Source organism: Anomaloglossus baeobatrachus, chromosome 1 (genome assembly GCF_048569485.1).
Source record: "Anomaloglossus baeobatrachus isolate aAnoBae1 chromosome 1, aAnoBae1.hap1, whole genome shotgun sequence".
In the NCBI taxonomy this organism is placed as follows: Eukaryota; Metazoa; Chordata; class Amphibia; order Anura; family Aromobatidae; genus Anomaloglossus; species Anomaloglossus baeobatrachus.
Window position 1 is genome coordinate 947,464,599 of NC_134353.1, and position 13,791 is coordinate 947,478,389.

At 47.5% G+C, this 13,791-nt stretch overlaps 2 protein-coding genes and 1 pseudogene across 2 annotated transcripts in view; all 3 read right to left on the reverse strand.

Annotated features, from left to right (window-relative positions):
* Positions 1-13,791, reverse strand: part of LOC142257004 (uncharacterized) — a 417,356-nt pseudogene that overhangs the window by 145,973 nt on the left and 257,592 nt on the right.
* LOC142257052 (uncharacterized) overlaps positions 1-13,791 on the reverse strand; it is a 329,863-nt gene that overhangs the window by 95,053 nt on the left and 221,019 nt on the right. The gene's annotated exons all lie outside the window — the stretch shown is intronic.
* Positions 11,140-13,791, reverse strand: part of MPC1 (mitochondrial pyruvate carrier 1) — a 71,242-nt gene continuing 68,590 nt past the window's right edge. The window contains exon 3 of the mRNA XM_075343767.1: positions 11,140-11,819. Coding sequence (XP_075199882.1) covers positions 11,786-11,819 — 34 coding nt within the window. The 3' untranslated portion in view covers positions 11,140-11,785. The remainder of the gene's footprint in view (positions 11,820-13,791) is intronic.

A 13,791-nucleotide genomic window follows, 5' to 3' on the forward strand; every position in this document is an offset into this window, starting at 1 on the left:
CGCAAGGCAGTGAAGGGAGCTCAAGGGCCGAAAAACAGTCCCCAAGTGCCCCAGCCCCGCGCGAAGCCATGCCCGGGGGAACCGGAAGGTTATAAAGCTTGTTGTAGTAATTGAAAAAAATGTCAGCTATTGAAGCGGGGTGATAGTGGCTAGTGCCCTTTTCGTCGCACAGAGCCTGAGGGCATGAGGATGTAGCGCACTCCTCAAGCTGCCTGGCGAGTAAGGTATGAGCCTTATTACTCCTTTCATAGTATCTTTGTTTGGAAAAGGTTAGCAATTTTTCTGCTCTGCCAATTGCCAAGTCTCTCAATTTTTCCCTAAGGCTGATGACTCTCCTAAGAATAGTCAGTGATGGGGCAGCCGCCAGTCTCCCCTCCTGTAGCTTAAGATGGGCCGTTATAGAGTCCCGCTGGCTTGTGGCATTCTTTTTAGCCCTGGCGCCCTCTCTAATGCATAGTCCCCTCATCACTGCCTTGTGAGCTTCCCAGAGTGTTGCCGGCGACGTGACCGTGCCCGTGTTCAACTGAAAGAATTCGACCAGTTGCTTATTTAAAAAGGCCCTAGTGTCGGGATTTTTGATCAGAGATTCATTAAGGCGCCAATGCTGAGGCCTAGGTCGAGGACCATCTTTCTTGAAGTCCATTATGAGTGGGGAATGGTCTGACCACGTAATGGATCCCATTTCCACCCTCTCAAGACGCCCCAGCAGCTGTGAGTCAATGAAAAAATAGTCTATTCTGGTGTGCGTCTGATGCGGATGCGAGTAGAAGGAAAAGGCCCTCTCTCCCGGGTGGTCCACCCTCCAAGTGTCGTATAAAGCCCCTGATCTAATGAGCCTACGAAAGTCCCGGGACAAATTTTTCAAAGCACCCGATGGAGGGTGTCCACCCACAGAGAGTCTGTCGGCCACCTCCGAAAAAGGGATGTTAAGGTCTCCCCCCAACACCGTAGAGGCCAGTGCCAGTCCGCCTATCAGATCGAGTATTTTCTTAAGAAAGCGTATCTGCCCTTCATTAGGTGCATAAATGTTGGCCAGTATGTGCGGGGATCCCCCCAGTTGGCCCTCCAGAATCACATATCTACCCTCTGGATCGCAGTGAGAACCCGTAATTTGTAGAGGACAACTGGAGGATATTAAAATAGCAACTCCCCCTCTCTTGGAGCCCGAGTAAGCCGAGTAATGGATGGGAAAGCGGTGGGACGCAAATTTGAAAGTGTTTGATTCCACAAAATGTGTTTCTTGGATAAAGGCTATGTCTGCACCTGATGTTTTCAGTTCCTGTAGCAGCAATTTCCTCTTACGGGGTGAATTCAGACCTTTTACGTTAAGAGAGATAATGCGGGTCATATCTAAAACTTAGAAGTAAGAAAAAGCTAATGGCACACCTATACCGTCGGGGGCATGACTTCCCCTGTGAAGCCGGCCAGAGGAGACGGTCCATACGACAAAGGGCCGCAGCTACCAGGGACTCTAGAAGGGGTGGTACCTGAAAGGACACATAAGGAAAAAACATCGGGGAGGGGGGAAGACAAGGACAAACATAGAAATGAACATGAATTAAGAACATTAACCAAAATGCATAAACCTTAGGCATAGATTCCCGGGGGGTCAACCCGGAAGGGAGAGACCTAGAGGGAGGTTCCCCAACCCGTCTGGGCTAAGAGAGCCACCCACCTCACTCCCCAGTAGCCCTCCCACGGGGGTCAGTCCAGTGGGCACGGGCCCGTGCCAAAAGGAAACAAGGGAAAAAAAAAACAAAAAACCTCAACCACTAACTCCAAGTAAGGGGACCGGGCTCCCGCCAACCCCCCTACCCCCCACGGCATCATTGTGGCTACAGCCCCCCCCCCTTATGCTGCTCAACAGACCCAGAGGGCCGCAGATGACACAATGGACAGTCAGAGGCTTGCTGTAGAGAGAGTCACAGTATCACAAAGCATGCTCAGCCACTGGAACTCAGAGGGTATAAGAAATAGGCACCAACCAGGTTAAGGAGTGTCCTCAACGGTGAGCCGGGGAGGGGAGCGACCTGCGGCCCCTACCTCCTCCCCCCCCCAAAGCCCCACGCCCTCCACCCCTCACCTTGGACCACACGGGAGGGGGCGGCCCTTCCAACCTTTGCAAGTCCCAATCTGGGATACAGACCGCTGGAATGGCCAGTGCTTCACAGAACAGAGTGGTATCTGCTGGAGTGCGAAGGGTCGCCGATTTACCCCCTCTGCGCGCTGTTAGTGCAAACGGGTAACCCCAGCGGTATGGAACCTGGTGCTCCTTCAGGCTCGTGAGGAGGGGTTTGAGGTGCCGCCTTTTTTGGAGTGTGATGCGAGAAAGATCCGGGAAAAGCTGGATTTCCATGCCATTGAACACAGGTGCCGTGCGCCTCATTCTAGCCTTAGCTATGATCAGTTCTTTGGTGGAGAAGTCGTGAATGCAACAAATGATGTCCCGGGGTTGGGTGGAAAAATTCTTCGGCTGTAAAGCCCTGTGTGCCCTGTCCAGCTTGATGATGTTAGAAGGGGGAGCGTCCAACACTTCATTAAAGATGGATTGTAGTATGGAGTTTGTGTCCTCGGGCCCATCTGACTCTGGGACCCCCCTCACACGGACATTGCAACGGCGTCCTCTGTTGTCGAGATCCTCTATGTGAGACTGCATATCCTCCATAATTTTTTGTTGCGATGTTGCCAGTTTGTGTAATTCTGATACATGGGATCTGGTGATGTCATGCTCTTCCTCCAGGGATTCAATTCTGCCAGACAATTGCTGCAAATCTCTCCTCACTTCAGCTATTTCTGACCTGCAAGTTGCTTTAACCTCATGTATGAGGCATTGAAAGTCCTCTTTAGAAGGAAGTTTACTTATGAAATCATGCATGTCCTTATAGGAGGTGTCTGGCCCTTTAAGGTGAGCACCTGCAGTAATAGACGCTGGAGTTTTAGTCTGGTGCTGGGGAAGCTGGGAAGGTTGACCTGCACACCGAGGCCCAGAGGGGGGAAGCAGGCTGCTCTGTTCCCTGATATTACCAGCTGTGGCTGCAGTCCCTTCTTCTCCCGGCAGTGGGGAGGGCTGCCCCCCGACCTCCACCTTATCTCCCACCGCCACTATGTGCTCCTGGGCCTGCTGCTGCTGTGCCTGAGGATCCGATGCAGTGCAGGGCTGCTGAGCCAAGGCATCCCCTGTTGGAACTGCTGCAGGAACTCCTCCACTCCCCCCTATGGCAAGCTTCTGGGATCATGTCTGGAGCATGCACTCAGACTTGTGTCAGTTTGAAACTGACAACTATAATCCATTGCAATAGATAATAGTGATCAATGTACCAAATGTTAATGTCCCGAAAAAGGGCATGTGACTGATGCAAAACAACGGAAATGTGAACCTAGCCTTATGGAGAACCTCAAAAGGCAGCCTCTGACTTCTTTAGCACGCTCTCTGGCTAGTTTGTCCAGCATTTTTTTTTATTCCAATTCTTGTAAACAAACATCACAAATTGTTCAAATTCACAGGGAAAGGAGAATTTCAGGAAATTCGACCCGCTAATCTCTAGTGATGAAAACTCTAGAATCTTTCAGGACTTCTTGAAATCAATTCTTGAAGGACTTTGAGGTATGCGTGGGCTCATTTTCATGGAGGCAGGGTTAAATATAATCCCGCTTCAGCTTTCTCACATGAATTACGTTTCCACCTGGGACTTCCTATGCTTCATTGAATCTATCTGGCTCTCCGAAAACGTCATGTTTCCAGTACCCGAAGAAATCAAAGCAGCCCCAGAGAATCACTGAGCCACAACTATGGACCGCAATAAGCAAGGTGTTTTCAGCATTTCATTGTTCGATGAGGAAGGGCAGCAAGACTATTGAACAAAAATAGCGTAGTAGTCTCTGTTAGGCCAGAGTCACACTTGTGAGTGCCTCGCGTGTAACTCATTGAATCATCCGGCACGGACTCGCACTCTCCTGACAGGAGCGGGTCGGTTGCATGTATGTCTACGCAGCTGAGATGCTCCTGTCCTGAGAGTGTGAGTCCATGCCGGGTGATTCAATGAAAAACTCTCGCGAGTTACACGAGAGGCACTCGCAAGTGTGACTCTGGCCTTAGGGCAAGGTGGTTGGAGTAGGTCCAAAATACATGGGTAAAAATGGTGCGGAAATGAACAAAAAGAATCCTTTTACATTTGCCAGCTATTTCACAGAACAAGATGATGAACAACACTACTCTGTAGGTCAGAAGGAATTATCTTTGGACATTCAGCCACAAGGTCCTTTCTCTACCTTTGTTTCTCCACTTATAGGGCTCAAAAAATGTTTATAAAAAATTTTTCACTTTGCACTCATATCGCCCTATGTTGAAGCCTTTTTATTTATTGTTGATTTATTTTTGCACATGTAGCAAATTTAACCCCTTAACGACCGCCGTTATGCCTTTTAACGGCGATAAATTAAGGTACTTCTTCCGATCCGCCGCTTTTTAACGGCGGTCAGAAAAAAGGGTCTAGCGCCCCCCAGAGTCAGAAAATTTCCGGGGTCTCAGCTGCCGGGGGTAGCTGAGACCCTGGAGATCATGATTCGGGCCGGTTTTTCCGGTCCCCAGTCACGTGATGACCGGTATACACCGTATACCGATCATCAAGTTATAGTAAATGACCGCGCCGGTAAAAAATGATTTATCTCCCATCTGGCATGATCAAACATGCCAGATGGGAGATAAATCTTTTTCCCGGTTCCCTCCGGTCCCCTCGGTATCCCCAAAGTGCCCCCCCCGACCCCCAACCCCCTCCCGAAAATCCAAGATGGCCGCGCGCACCGGCGAGCACAGCAGCGCGCCGGCCGCATTTACACTGTTCCTATGGTTTCTGTCGTATGTGCCATAACACATACGACAGAAACCTGCTCCCTAGGCCCTGCCGGGTCCCCCTCTATCCCCCCCTGGTGTACCCCGGTGTCATACATACCTGTCGGAGCACTGATGCCCCGCGGCCCCCCTCCTCCGGCTCCTTCACAGCAGACGCCGGTCACATGTGCAGAGCGCGGCTGTCAGCTTCCTGTGTTCAGGACGCTGGCTGCTGCTGCTGCTGCTGCTCGGCACACTGCAGCTGTGACCCAGGGAGGGTGGGTGCAGATTCTTTGCACCCACTCTCCTCAAATGGAGGGTCTGCCCTAATAGAAAATGGGGGATACGTTCCCTGAACGTGTCCCCCATATTCTAGAAGGTCCAGAGTCGATCTGGGACGTCCAAATGGATTATAGTGGATTTTTTTTTTCTTTTCAATAAATTGGTCAATCAGGGAATGTTTTGGGGAGTGTTTTTTCAAATAAATTTTTTTTTGTTGTCAATTTTTTTTTTTATTACTGTCAATTAGTTATGTCGGGTATCTGATAGACGCCGTGACATAACTAATTGCTGGGCTTGATGCCAGGTGACATTACACACCTGGTATCAACCCCATTCATTACCCCGTTAGCCAACGCACCAGGGCGCGGGATGAGCTGGGGCGAAGCGCCAGAATTGGCGCATCTAATGGATGTGCCACTTCTGGGGCGGCTGCGGCCTGCTATTTTTAGGCTGGGAAGAGTCCAATAACCATGGCTCTTCCCATCCTGAGAATACCAGACCCCAGCTGTCAGCTTCACCTTGGCTGGTGATCTAATTTGGGGGGACCCCACGTTTGTTTTTTTTTTTTAATTATTTATTTATAAATAATTAAAAAAAAAACCAGCTTGGGGAGCCCTCCAAATTGATCACCAGACAAGATGAAGCTGTCAGCTGTGGTTTGCAGGCTACAGCTGTCTGCTTTACCCTAGCTGGCTATCAAAAATAGGGGGGACCCCACGTCATTTATTTTAATTCTTTTTTTTTTTTTTGGGCTAAATACAAGGCTAGGCACCCTTTAGTGTCACATGAAAGGCACTAAAGGGCGCCAGCTTAGAATATGAAGGGGGGTGGGACGTTATATATGTTTGACATCTATCCATTCATCCATTGTAGCATTTTACGCTGTGTGCCCACAATCAGGGTTTGCAACGTTTTGGGCGCAGAGTGTTTTCCCTGCGCCCATAACGCTGCGTTGTGCAGTAGAAGCACAGTGGCAGGATTTTTAGAAATCCCGTGCCCACTGTGTTTCTTTTCTCCGCAGCATAAATCGACCTGTGGCGCAGCTTCCCGAGCCTCAGCATGTCAATTTATGCTGCGGAGATGAGTGTTCTTTGCAGGTAGAATAGAACTAAAGTCCACAGCAGCCTGAACCCAAATCGTGGGCATGGGCAGCTGCGTTCTCCCGTGGACAACACTCACATTTCTGCAGGAGGCTGACACTGGGTACTAGACGCCGTGTCGCTGGATCATGGCCACATAGCCTAAAGGCTACTTTACACGCTGCGATATCGGTCCCGATATTGCTAGCGTGGGTACCCGCCCCCATCTGTTGTGCGACACGGGCAAATCGCTGCCCGTGCCGCACAACATCGCGCAGACGCGTCACACATACTTACCTGCCCGGCGACGTCGCTGTGACCGGCGAACCGCCTCCTTTCTAAGGGGGCGGTCCGTGTGGCGTCACAGTGACGTCACTGAGCGGCCGCCCAATAGAAGCGGAGGGGCGGAGATGAGTGGCCGGAACATCCCGCCCACCTCCTTCCTTCCTCATAGCGGCCGGGAGGCAGGTAAGGAGAGGTTCCTCGTTCCTGCGGCGTCACACATAGCGATGTGTGCTGCCGCAGGAGCGACGAACTACATCGTTACTGCTGCAGTAACAATAATCGAGAATGGACCCCCATGTCACCGATGAGCGATTTTGCACGTTTTTGCAACGATGCAAAATCGCTCATCGGTGTCACACGCAACGGCATCGCTAATGCGGCCGGATGTGCGTCACCAATTCCGTGACCCTAACGACTCCGCATTAGCGATGTCGCAGCGTGTAAAGCCCCCTTAACAGTGAGAAATTTGTTGCTACAGCAACATTTTTGTGAAGTACCTGTGGATTCAAAATGCTTACTATACTCCTGAATAAAATCCTTGAGGGGTCCAGTTTCCAAAATGAGGTCACTTGTGGGGGGTTTCTGATGTATAGGTGCCCAAGGGGCCCTGCTAATGTGACATTGTGCGCGCAATTTACTTCAACTTTTCCAAAATTCAAATGGTGCTCCTTCCATTCCAAGCCCTCCCATTTATCCAAACAAAGGTTTTTGGCCACATGTGGGGTATCCCTGCGCTCACAAGAAATTAGATAACAACCTGTGGGGTACATGTTTTGTTGTTGCCTCTTGAAAAAGTGAAAAATGTGTCGCTAAATCAACATTTTTGTGAAAAAAATGAAAATTTCAATATGGCAACCTAAGCTTATCAAATTCTGTGAAGTATTCGTGGATTCAAAATGCTCAATATACACCTAGATTAAAGCCTTGAGGGGTCTTATTTCCAGAATGGGGTCACTTGTGGTGGACCTCCACTGCTTAGGCACCTCAGGGGCTCTCCTAATGCAACATGGCGTCCGCTATTGATTCCAGCCAATTTTGCAGTCAAATTGCACTCCTTCTCTTCTGAGCCCTGTAGTGTGCCCAAACAGTTGATTTCCACCACATATAAGGTATCGCCAAACTCAGGAGAAATTGCGCAATAAATTTCATGGTGATTTTTTTCCTGTTTCCCTTGTGAAAAAAAAAGCTACCTGGTTGAAGTAACAATTTTGTGGTAAAATTTTATTTTTTTATTTTCATGGCTCAACGTTATAAACTTCTGTAAAGCACCTGGGGGTTCAGGGTACTCACCAAACATCAAGATAAATTCCTTGAGGGGCCTAGTTTCCAATATGGGGTCACTTGTGGTGTTTTTTTGCTGTTTACGTACCTTAGGGGTCCTCCAAATGTGACATGGTGCCCGCAATCTTTTTCAGCCAAATTTCCTTTCCAAAATTCAAATATTGCTCCTTCCGTTCCAAGCCCTCCCATTTCTCCAAACAAAGGTTTCAGACCACAAGTGAGGTATCACCGCGCTCATAAAAAAGTGGGTAACAAACATTGGGGTCAAATTTTTGGAATTACCTCTTGAAAAAGTGAAAAAATTGATGCTAAAGCAACATTTTTGAGAAAAAAATGAAAATTTTCAATGTGACAACGTAACGTTATCAAAATCTGTGAAGTACCTGTGGATCCAAAATGCTCACTATACCCCTAGATAGAAGCCTTAAGGGGTCTAGTTTCCAAAATGGTGTCACTTGTGAGGGGTTTCTGCTGTTTAGGTACCTTAGCGGACATGTACATGCAACATGGTGCCCGCAATCTATTTCAGCCAAATTTGCTTTCCAAAATTCAAATATTGCTCCTTCTGTTCCGAGCCCTCCCATTTGTCCAAACAAAGGTTTCTGACCACATGTGGGGTATTGGCACGTTCATAAGAAAGTGGGTAACAAGTTTTGGGGTTCATTTTGTTGTGTTATTTCTTCTAAAAGTGAATAAATTTGGGGTAGAGCAACATTTTAGGTAAAATTTTATTTTTTGCTTTTTTTCATTCCACTTTTCTTTAGTTCCTGTGAAGCACCTGAAGGGTTAATAAACTTCTTGGATGTGGTTTTCAGTACTTTGAGGGGTGCTGTTTTGAGAATGGTGTCACTTTTAGGTATTTTCTGTCACCCAGGCCTCTCAAAGTCACTTCAAATGTGATGTGGTCCCTAAAAAAATGGTTTTGTGAATTTTGTTGAAAAAATGGGAAATTGCAGATGAACTTTGACCCCTTCTAACTTCCTAACCCCAAAACATTTTGTTTCAGAAATTGCGCTAATGTAAAGTAGACAAGTGGGAAATGTTATTTATTAATTGTTTTGTGTGACATAACTCTCTGGGTTAAGGGCATAAAAATTAAAAGTTTGAAAATTGCAAAATTTTCATCAAATTTCCGATTTTTTCACAAATAAAAGCAAAAAATATCGTTCTAAATTTATAACTATCATGAAGTACAATATGTCACGAAAAAACAATGTCAGAATCACCGGGATCCGTTGAAGCGTTCCAGAGTTATGACCTCATAAAGTGACACTGGTCAGAATTGCAAAAAATGGCCTGGGCATTAAGTACAAAACTGGCTTCGTCCTTAAGGGGTTAAATAAAGTTTGTGTATGCAGTATAACAAGGATTAGTCAGTTTGTTTTACATTTTGTCTAAAAACCACCCCCGATTGCTGCAAGTTTAAAACGGGACAGTAAAGGGGGCTTTACACGCTGCGACATCGCTAACGATATATCGTCGGGGTTACGTCATTAGTGACGCACATCCGGCATGGTTAGTGACATGGCAGCGTGTGACACCAAGGAGCGACGATTAACGATAGCAAAAACGTCAAAAATCGTTGACACGTCACTCCTTTTCATATCGTTGGTGGTGCATGCCGCTGGTTGTTCCTCGTTCCTGCGGCAGCACACATCGCTATGTGTGACACCGCAGGAACGACGAAGATCTCCTTACCTGCGTCCACCGGCAATGCGGAAGGAGGAGGGTGGGCGGGATGTTCCAGCTGCTCATCTCCGCCCCTCCTCTGCTATTGGGCGTGCCGCTTAGTGACGTCGCTGTGATGCCGAACACACCTCCCCCTTGAATGAGGGATTGTTCGGCTATCACAGCGACGTCGCTGACCAGGTATGTGCGTGTGACACTGCTGTAGCGATAGTTCACTACGGCAGCGATCACCAAATGTTGCACGAACGACAGGGGCGGGTGCTATTGCTCGCGATGTCGCAACGTGTATAGCACCCTTAAGGCCACATGCGAATGCTGCATTTTTTTCTGCACCTTGTCAGAGGAAGCCTTGAAATGTAAAAAAAAAAACAAACTCTTGTAATGTAGGTGCATTTTTGGTACCAAAAAAGCACCAAAAACGCAAGTAAAACGCATAAAAAAAAAATGCATCGAAAACGCACCAATTTGATAGCATGCGTTTTCATGACAAATGTTGACAAGAAAGGATGAACATCCGGCTTCTTTTTGGTCACAAACTTTAGTCAAAAAACACTGACAAACTGCAAGGTGCGCACAGCAAATCCGACTTCTCAAAGACTTTGCTGGGAAGTCAAATGTCAGAAAGTCCTGACAACAAAACTGCACCAAAAAACGCAGCGTGCGCATGTAGCCGTACTGATAGACAGGATCCTGTTTGGTGTACTGAGAATGCCCAGTAACTCTGTCCCTCTCTCTCACTCTTCCTTTCCCCCCCCTCACTCTTCCCCCCCCACTCTTCCCCCCCCCTCCACTCTTCCTCCCCCCCCCTCCACTCTTCCTTCCCCCCCCCCTCCACTCTTCCTTCCCCCCCCCCTCCACTCTTCCTTCCCCCCCTCCACTCTTCCTCCCCCCCCCCACTCTTCCTCCCCCCCCCTCCACTCTTCCTTCCCCCCCCCTCCACTCTTCCTTCCCCCCCCCCCCTCCACTCTTCCTTCCCCCCCCCCTCCACTCTTCCTTCCCCCCCCCTCCACTCTTCCTTCCCCCCCCCTCCACTCTTCCTTCCCCCCCCCCCTCCACTCTTCCTTCCCCCCCCTCCACTCTTCCTTCCCCCCCCCCCTCCACTCTTCCTTCCCCCCCCCTCCACTCTTCCTTCCCCCCCCTCCACTCTTCCTTCCCCCCCCTCCACTCTTCCTTCCCCCCCCTCTCTCTCTCCCTCTTCTCCCCTCTCCCTCCCTCTTCTCCCCTCTCCCTCCCTCTTCTCCCCTCTCCCTCCCTCTTCTCCCCTCTCCCTCCCTCTTCTCCCCTCTCCCTCCCTCTTCTCCCCTCTCCCTCCCTCTTCTCCCCTCTCCCTCCCTCTTCTCCCCTCTCTCTCCCTCTTCTCCCCTCCCTCTGTCTTCCTCCCTCCCTCTCTCTCTCTCTTCCCCTCCCTCTCTCTTTTTTTCCGCAGCGGCATCTGAATTTCCAGTCTGTCACGTTCAGTTCCCCTCACTCCCGATGACATGACTCCAATGCCCACCCATAAACTTCAAGTGACAGGATCCTGTAAAATAACACTGGCGTTTGCAGGCGTTTTTCTTTAGAAAAACAGGATCCGCTTTTGCAGCAAAAAAAAAGTTCATAACGCATGTTAAAAAAACGTAGTGTGAAAGCAGCGACCATGTCTGAAAAGGGAGGGGGATAAACAGTGGTATAACAGACACAATAAGCCGGCACAGCAACATTTATTTTTATTTATTAATGGTCACTTAAAAATTGATAATATGAATACCCTGAACTATTTATAAAGCCTTCATCTTAATTAGTATAATTATATTAGAATTATTTTAGTTTCTGAATATCAAAGAATTAAAACTGAAGCACTAATCCGTTGTCTTCAAACATAGCTGGATTTTGGTCAACCATGAAAGAAAACCAGTGTGTACATGACATGATTATGCTGAAGAGCGCACATTACTATAAATAAAACCTAATATTTTAAACACTAGAAGTCCCAGAGAGGGGTCATTTAACATTTCTACCTTCAGAACCCAGAGACGGGTCGAATGACCTGAAGGATTTTAGCTAACATCCTATAATCACCGTCTTTTGTTCTGTAATTAAGGCGCACCACAGGAGGTTGTTGTTTTCCATTGAGTTTAGCCATTTAGTTTCTAGTTAGTTCTATTCCTATCGGACTAACGTTAGGTCATTTGACCCTCTTTTGGGACTACAGGGGGGAGCTTGAAATTTCTGGGACTTCTAGTATTAATGATGTAGTGGTAGGTGCAGAGCTGTAAAGTGATGATAAGAATGCTCAGTGCAAATAAACTGTTGGCAAGATCCTATGTTCAGGTGGAGGTATTCCAGGAAGGAGACGAGCGATTCATTTTTGTTCTGTCGCTTCTTTTTTTGACATTCTAGAATAAAAAGGGTTAGGGTTACATCAAACAATCAAAAGTCAAAATCACACTGTTGAGGATAAAGAATTGAGTATCCAAAAATACTTAATTCAGCCATTTCATAGACTCAGTTATATAGTTCAGTAGATGTGAACTAACACACATATTTGTGAATGCTTTTCTTACTAACATGTATATATGTATATTGCATATTCAGTGTATTTTCCTTAGACACAGTATATACCAGCACATGTAATTGTAAAGATGGCTGCTATTTCCTGTTCTACACCCAAGACAGATGGACAAAAGAAATTCCTGGAGCCTGGACTGACCAATCCAAGGAGGATGTGTAGATCTCTCTACGTCATGAAGCCCTGCCCTGCGATACTTGATTGGACTAAAACTTTTGTTTACAACCCTTACTGCTCGGTTTAGAGTTTTTTCAAATAATAAAGATCACTTGGTTAAGAGCCAGTCATGGAGATAGATGTAACTGACTTGCTGTCTAGTTATTTAATCTCTAAGTGCACTCATGACATTTTAATTAGAAACAGCAGCCGGATCCGAGAGATCCTTTGAGTCTCATCATCATCATCGTCATTCTGACCTTGACAACACGTAATACAAAGCACAGGCATGTTTACAGTAACAGTCCGGGCAGTGTAGACTACACGTGCTGGATTTTACCTTTAAGATTTACAATTTTAATGTTATGAAAGTAACATGTTCAAACGACTTTCTAATACTTACTGCCTATAAATAAAAAACGCCATTAAGTGTCATAGAAAATACATCTTTATTAATGTATTAAGAATAAAACACCATTAAAAAGCAAAAGGGGAGAAGTAAAAACGGAACAAAACCCCCTAAGCGGTAATACAGTGGAACCTCGCTTAGCGAGTAACCCAGTTAACGAGAATTTCGCTTAACGAGCAAAGCTTTCTGTAAATTTGTAACTTTACGAGAAAGCCTTGCTGTACGAGCAAAATCCTCACCGCACACACTTCCGGTTCCGTCCATCCACCGCGCTCTTACAGCAGACACAGACAGACAGACAGACAGACACACAGACAGACAGACAGACACACACAGACAGACAGACACACAGACAGACAGACAGACAGACACACACAGACAGACAGACACACAGACAGACAGACAGACACACACAGACAGACACACACAGACAGACACACACAGACAGACACACACAGACAGACACACAGACAGACACAGACAGACAGACACACACAGACACAGACAGACAGACACACACAGACACAGACAGACAGACAGACACACACAGACAGACACACACAGACAGACACACACAGACAGACACAGACAGACAGACACACACAGACAGACACACAGACAGACACAGACAGACAGACAGACACAGACAGACAGACACACACAGACAGACACACACAGACAGACACAGACAGACAGACACACACAGACACAGACAGACAGACAGACACACACAGACAGACACACACAGACAGACACACACAGACAGACACACAGACAGACACAGACAGACAGACACAGACAGACAGACACACACAGACAGACACACACAGACAGACACACAGACAGACACAGACAGACAGACAGACACAGACAGACACACAGACAGACAGACACACAGACAGACAGACAGACACAGACAGACAGACACACACAGACAGACACACAGACACACACAGACAGACACACAGACAGACACAGACAGACAGACAGACACAGACAGACAGACACACACAGACAGACAGACACACACAGACAGACACACACAGACAGACACAGACAGACAGACAGACAGACAGACACAGACAGACAGACAGACACAGACAGACAGACACACACAGACAGACAGACAGACACAGACAGACAGACACACACAGACAGACAGACACACAGACAGACAGACAGACACACACAGACAGACACACACAGACAGACACACAGACACAGACAGACAGAC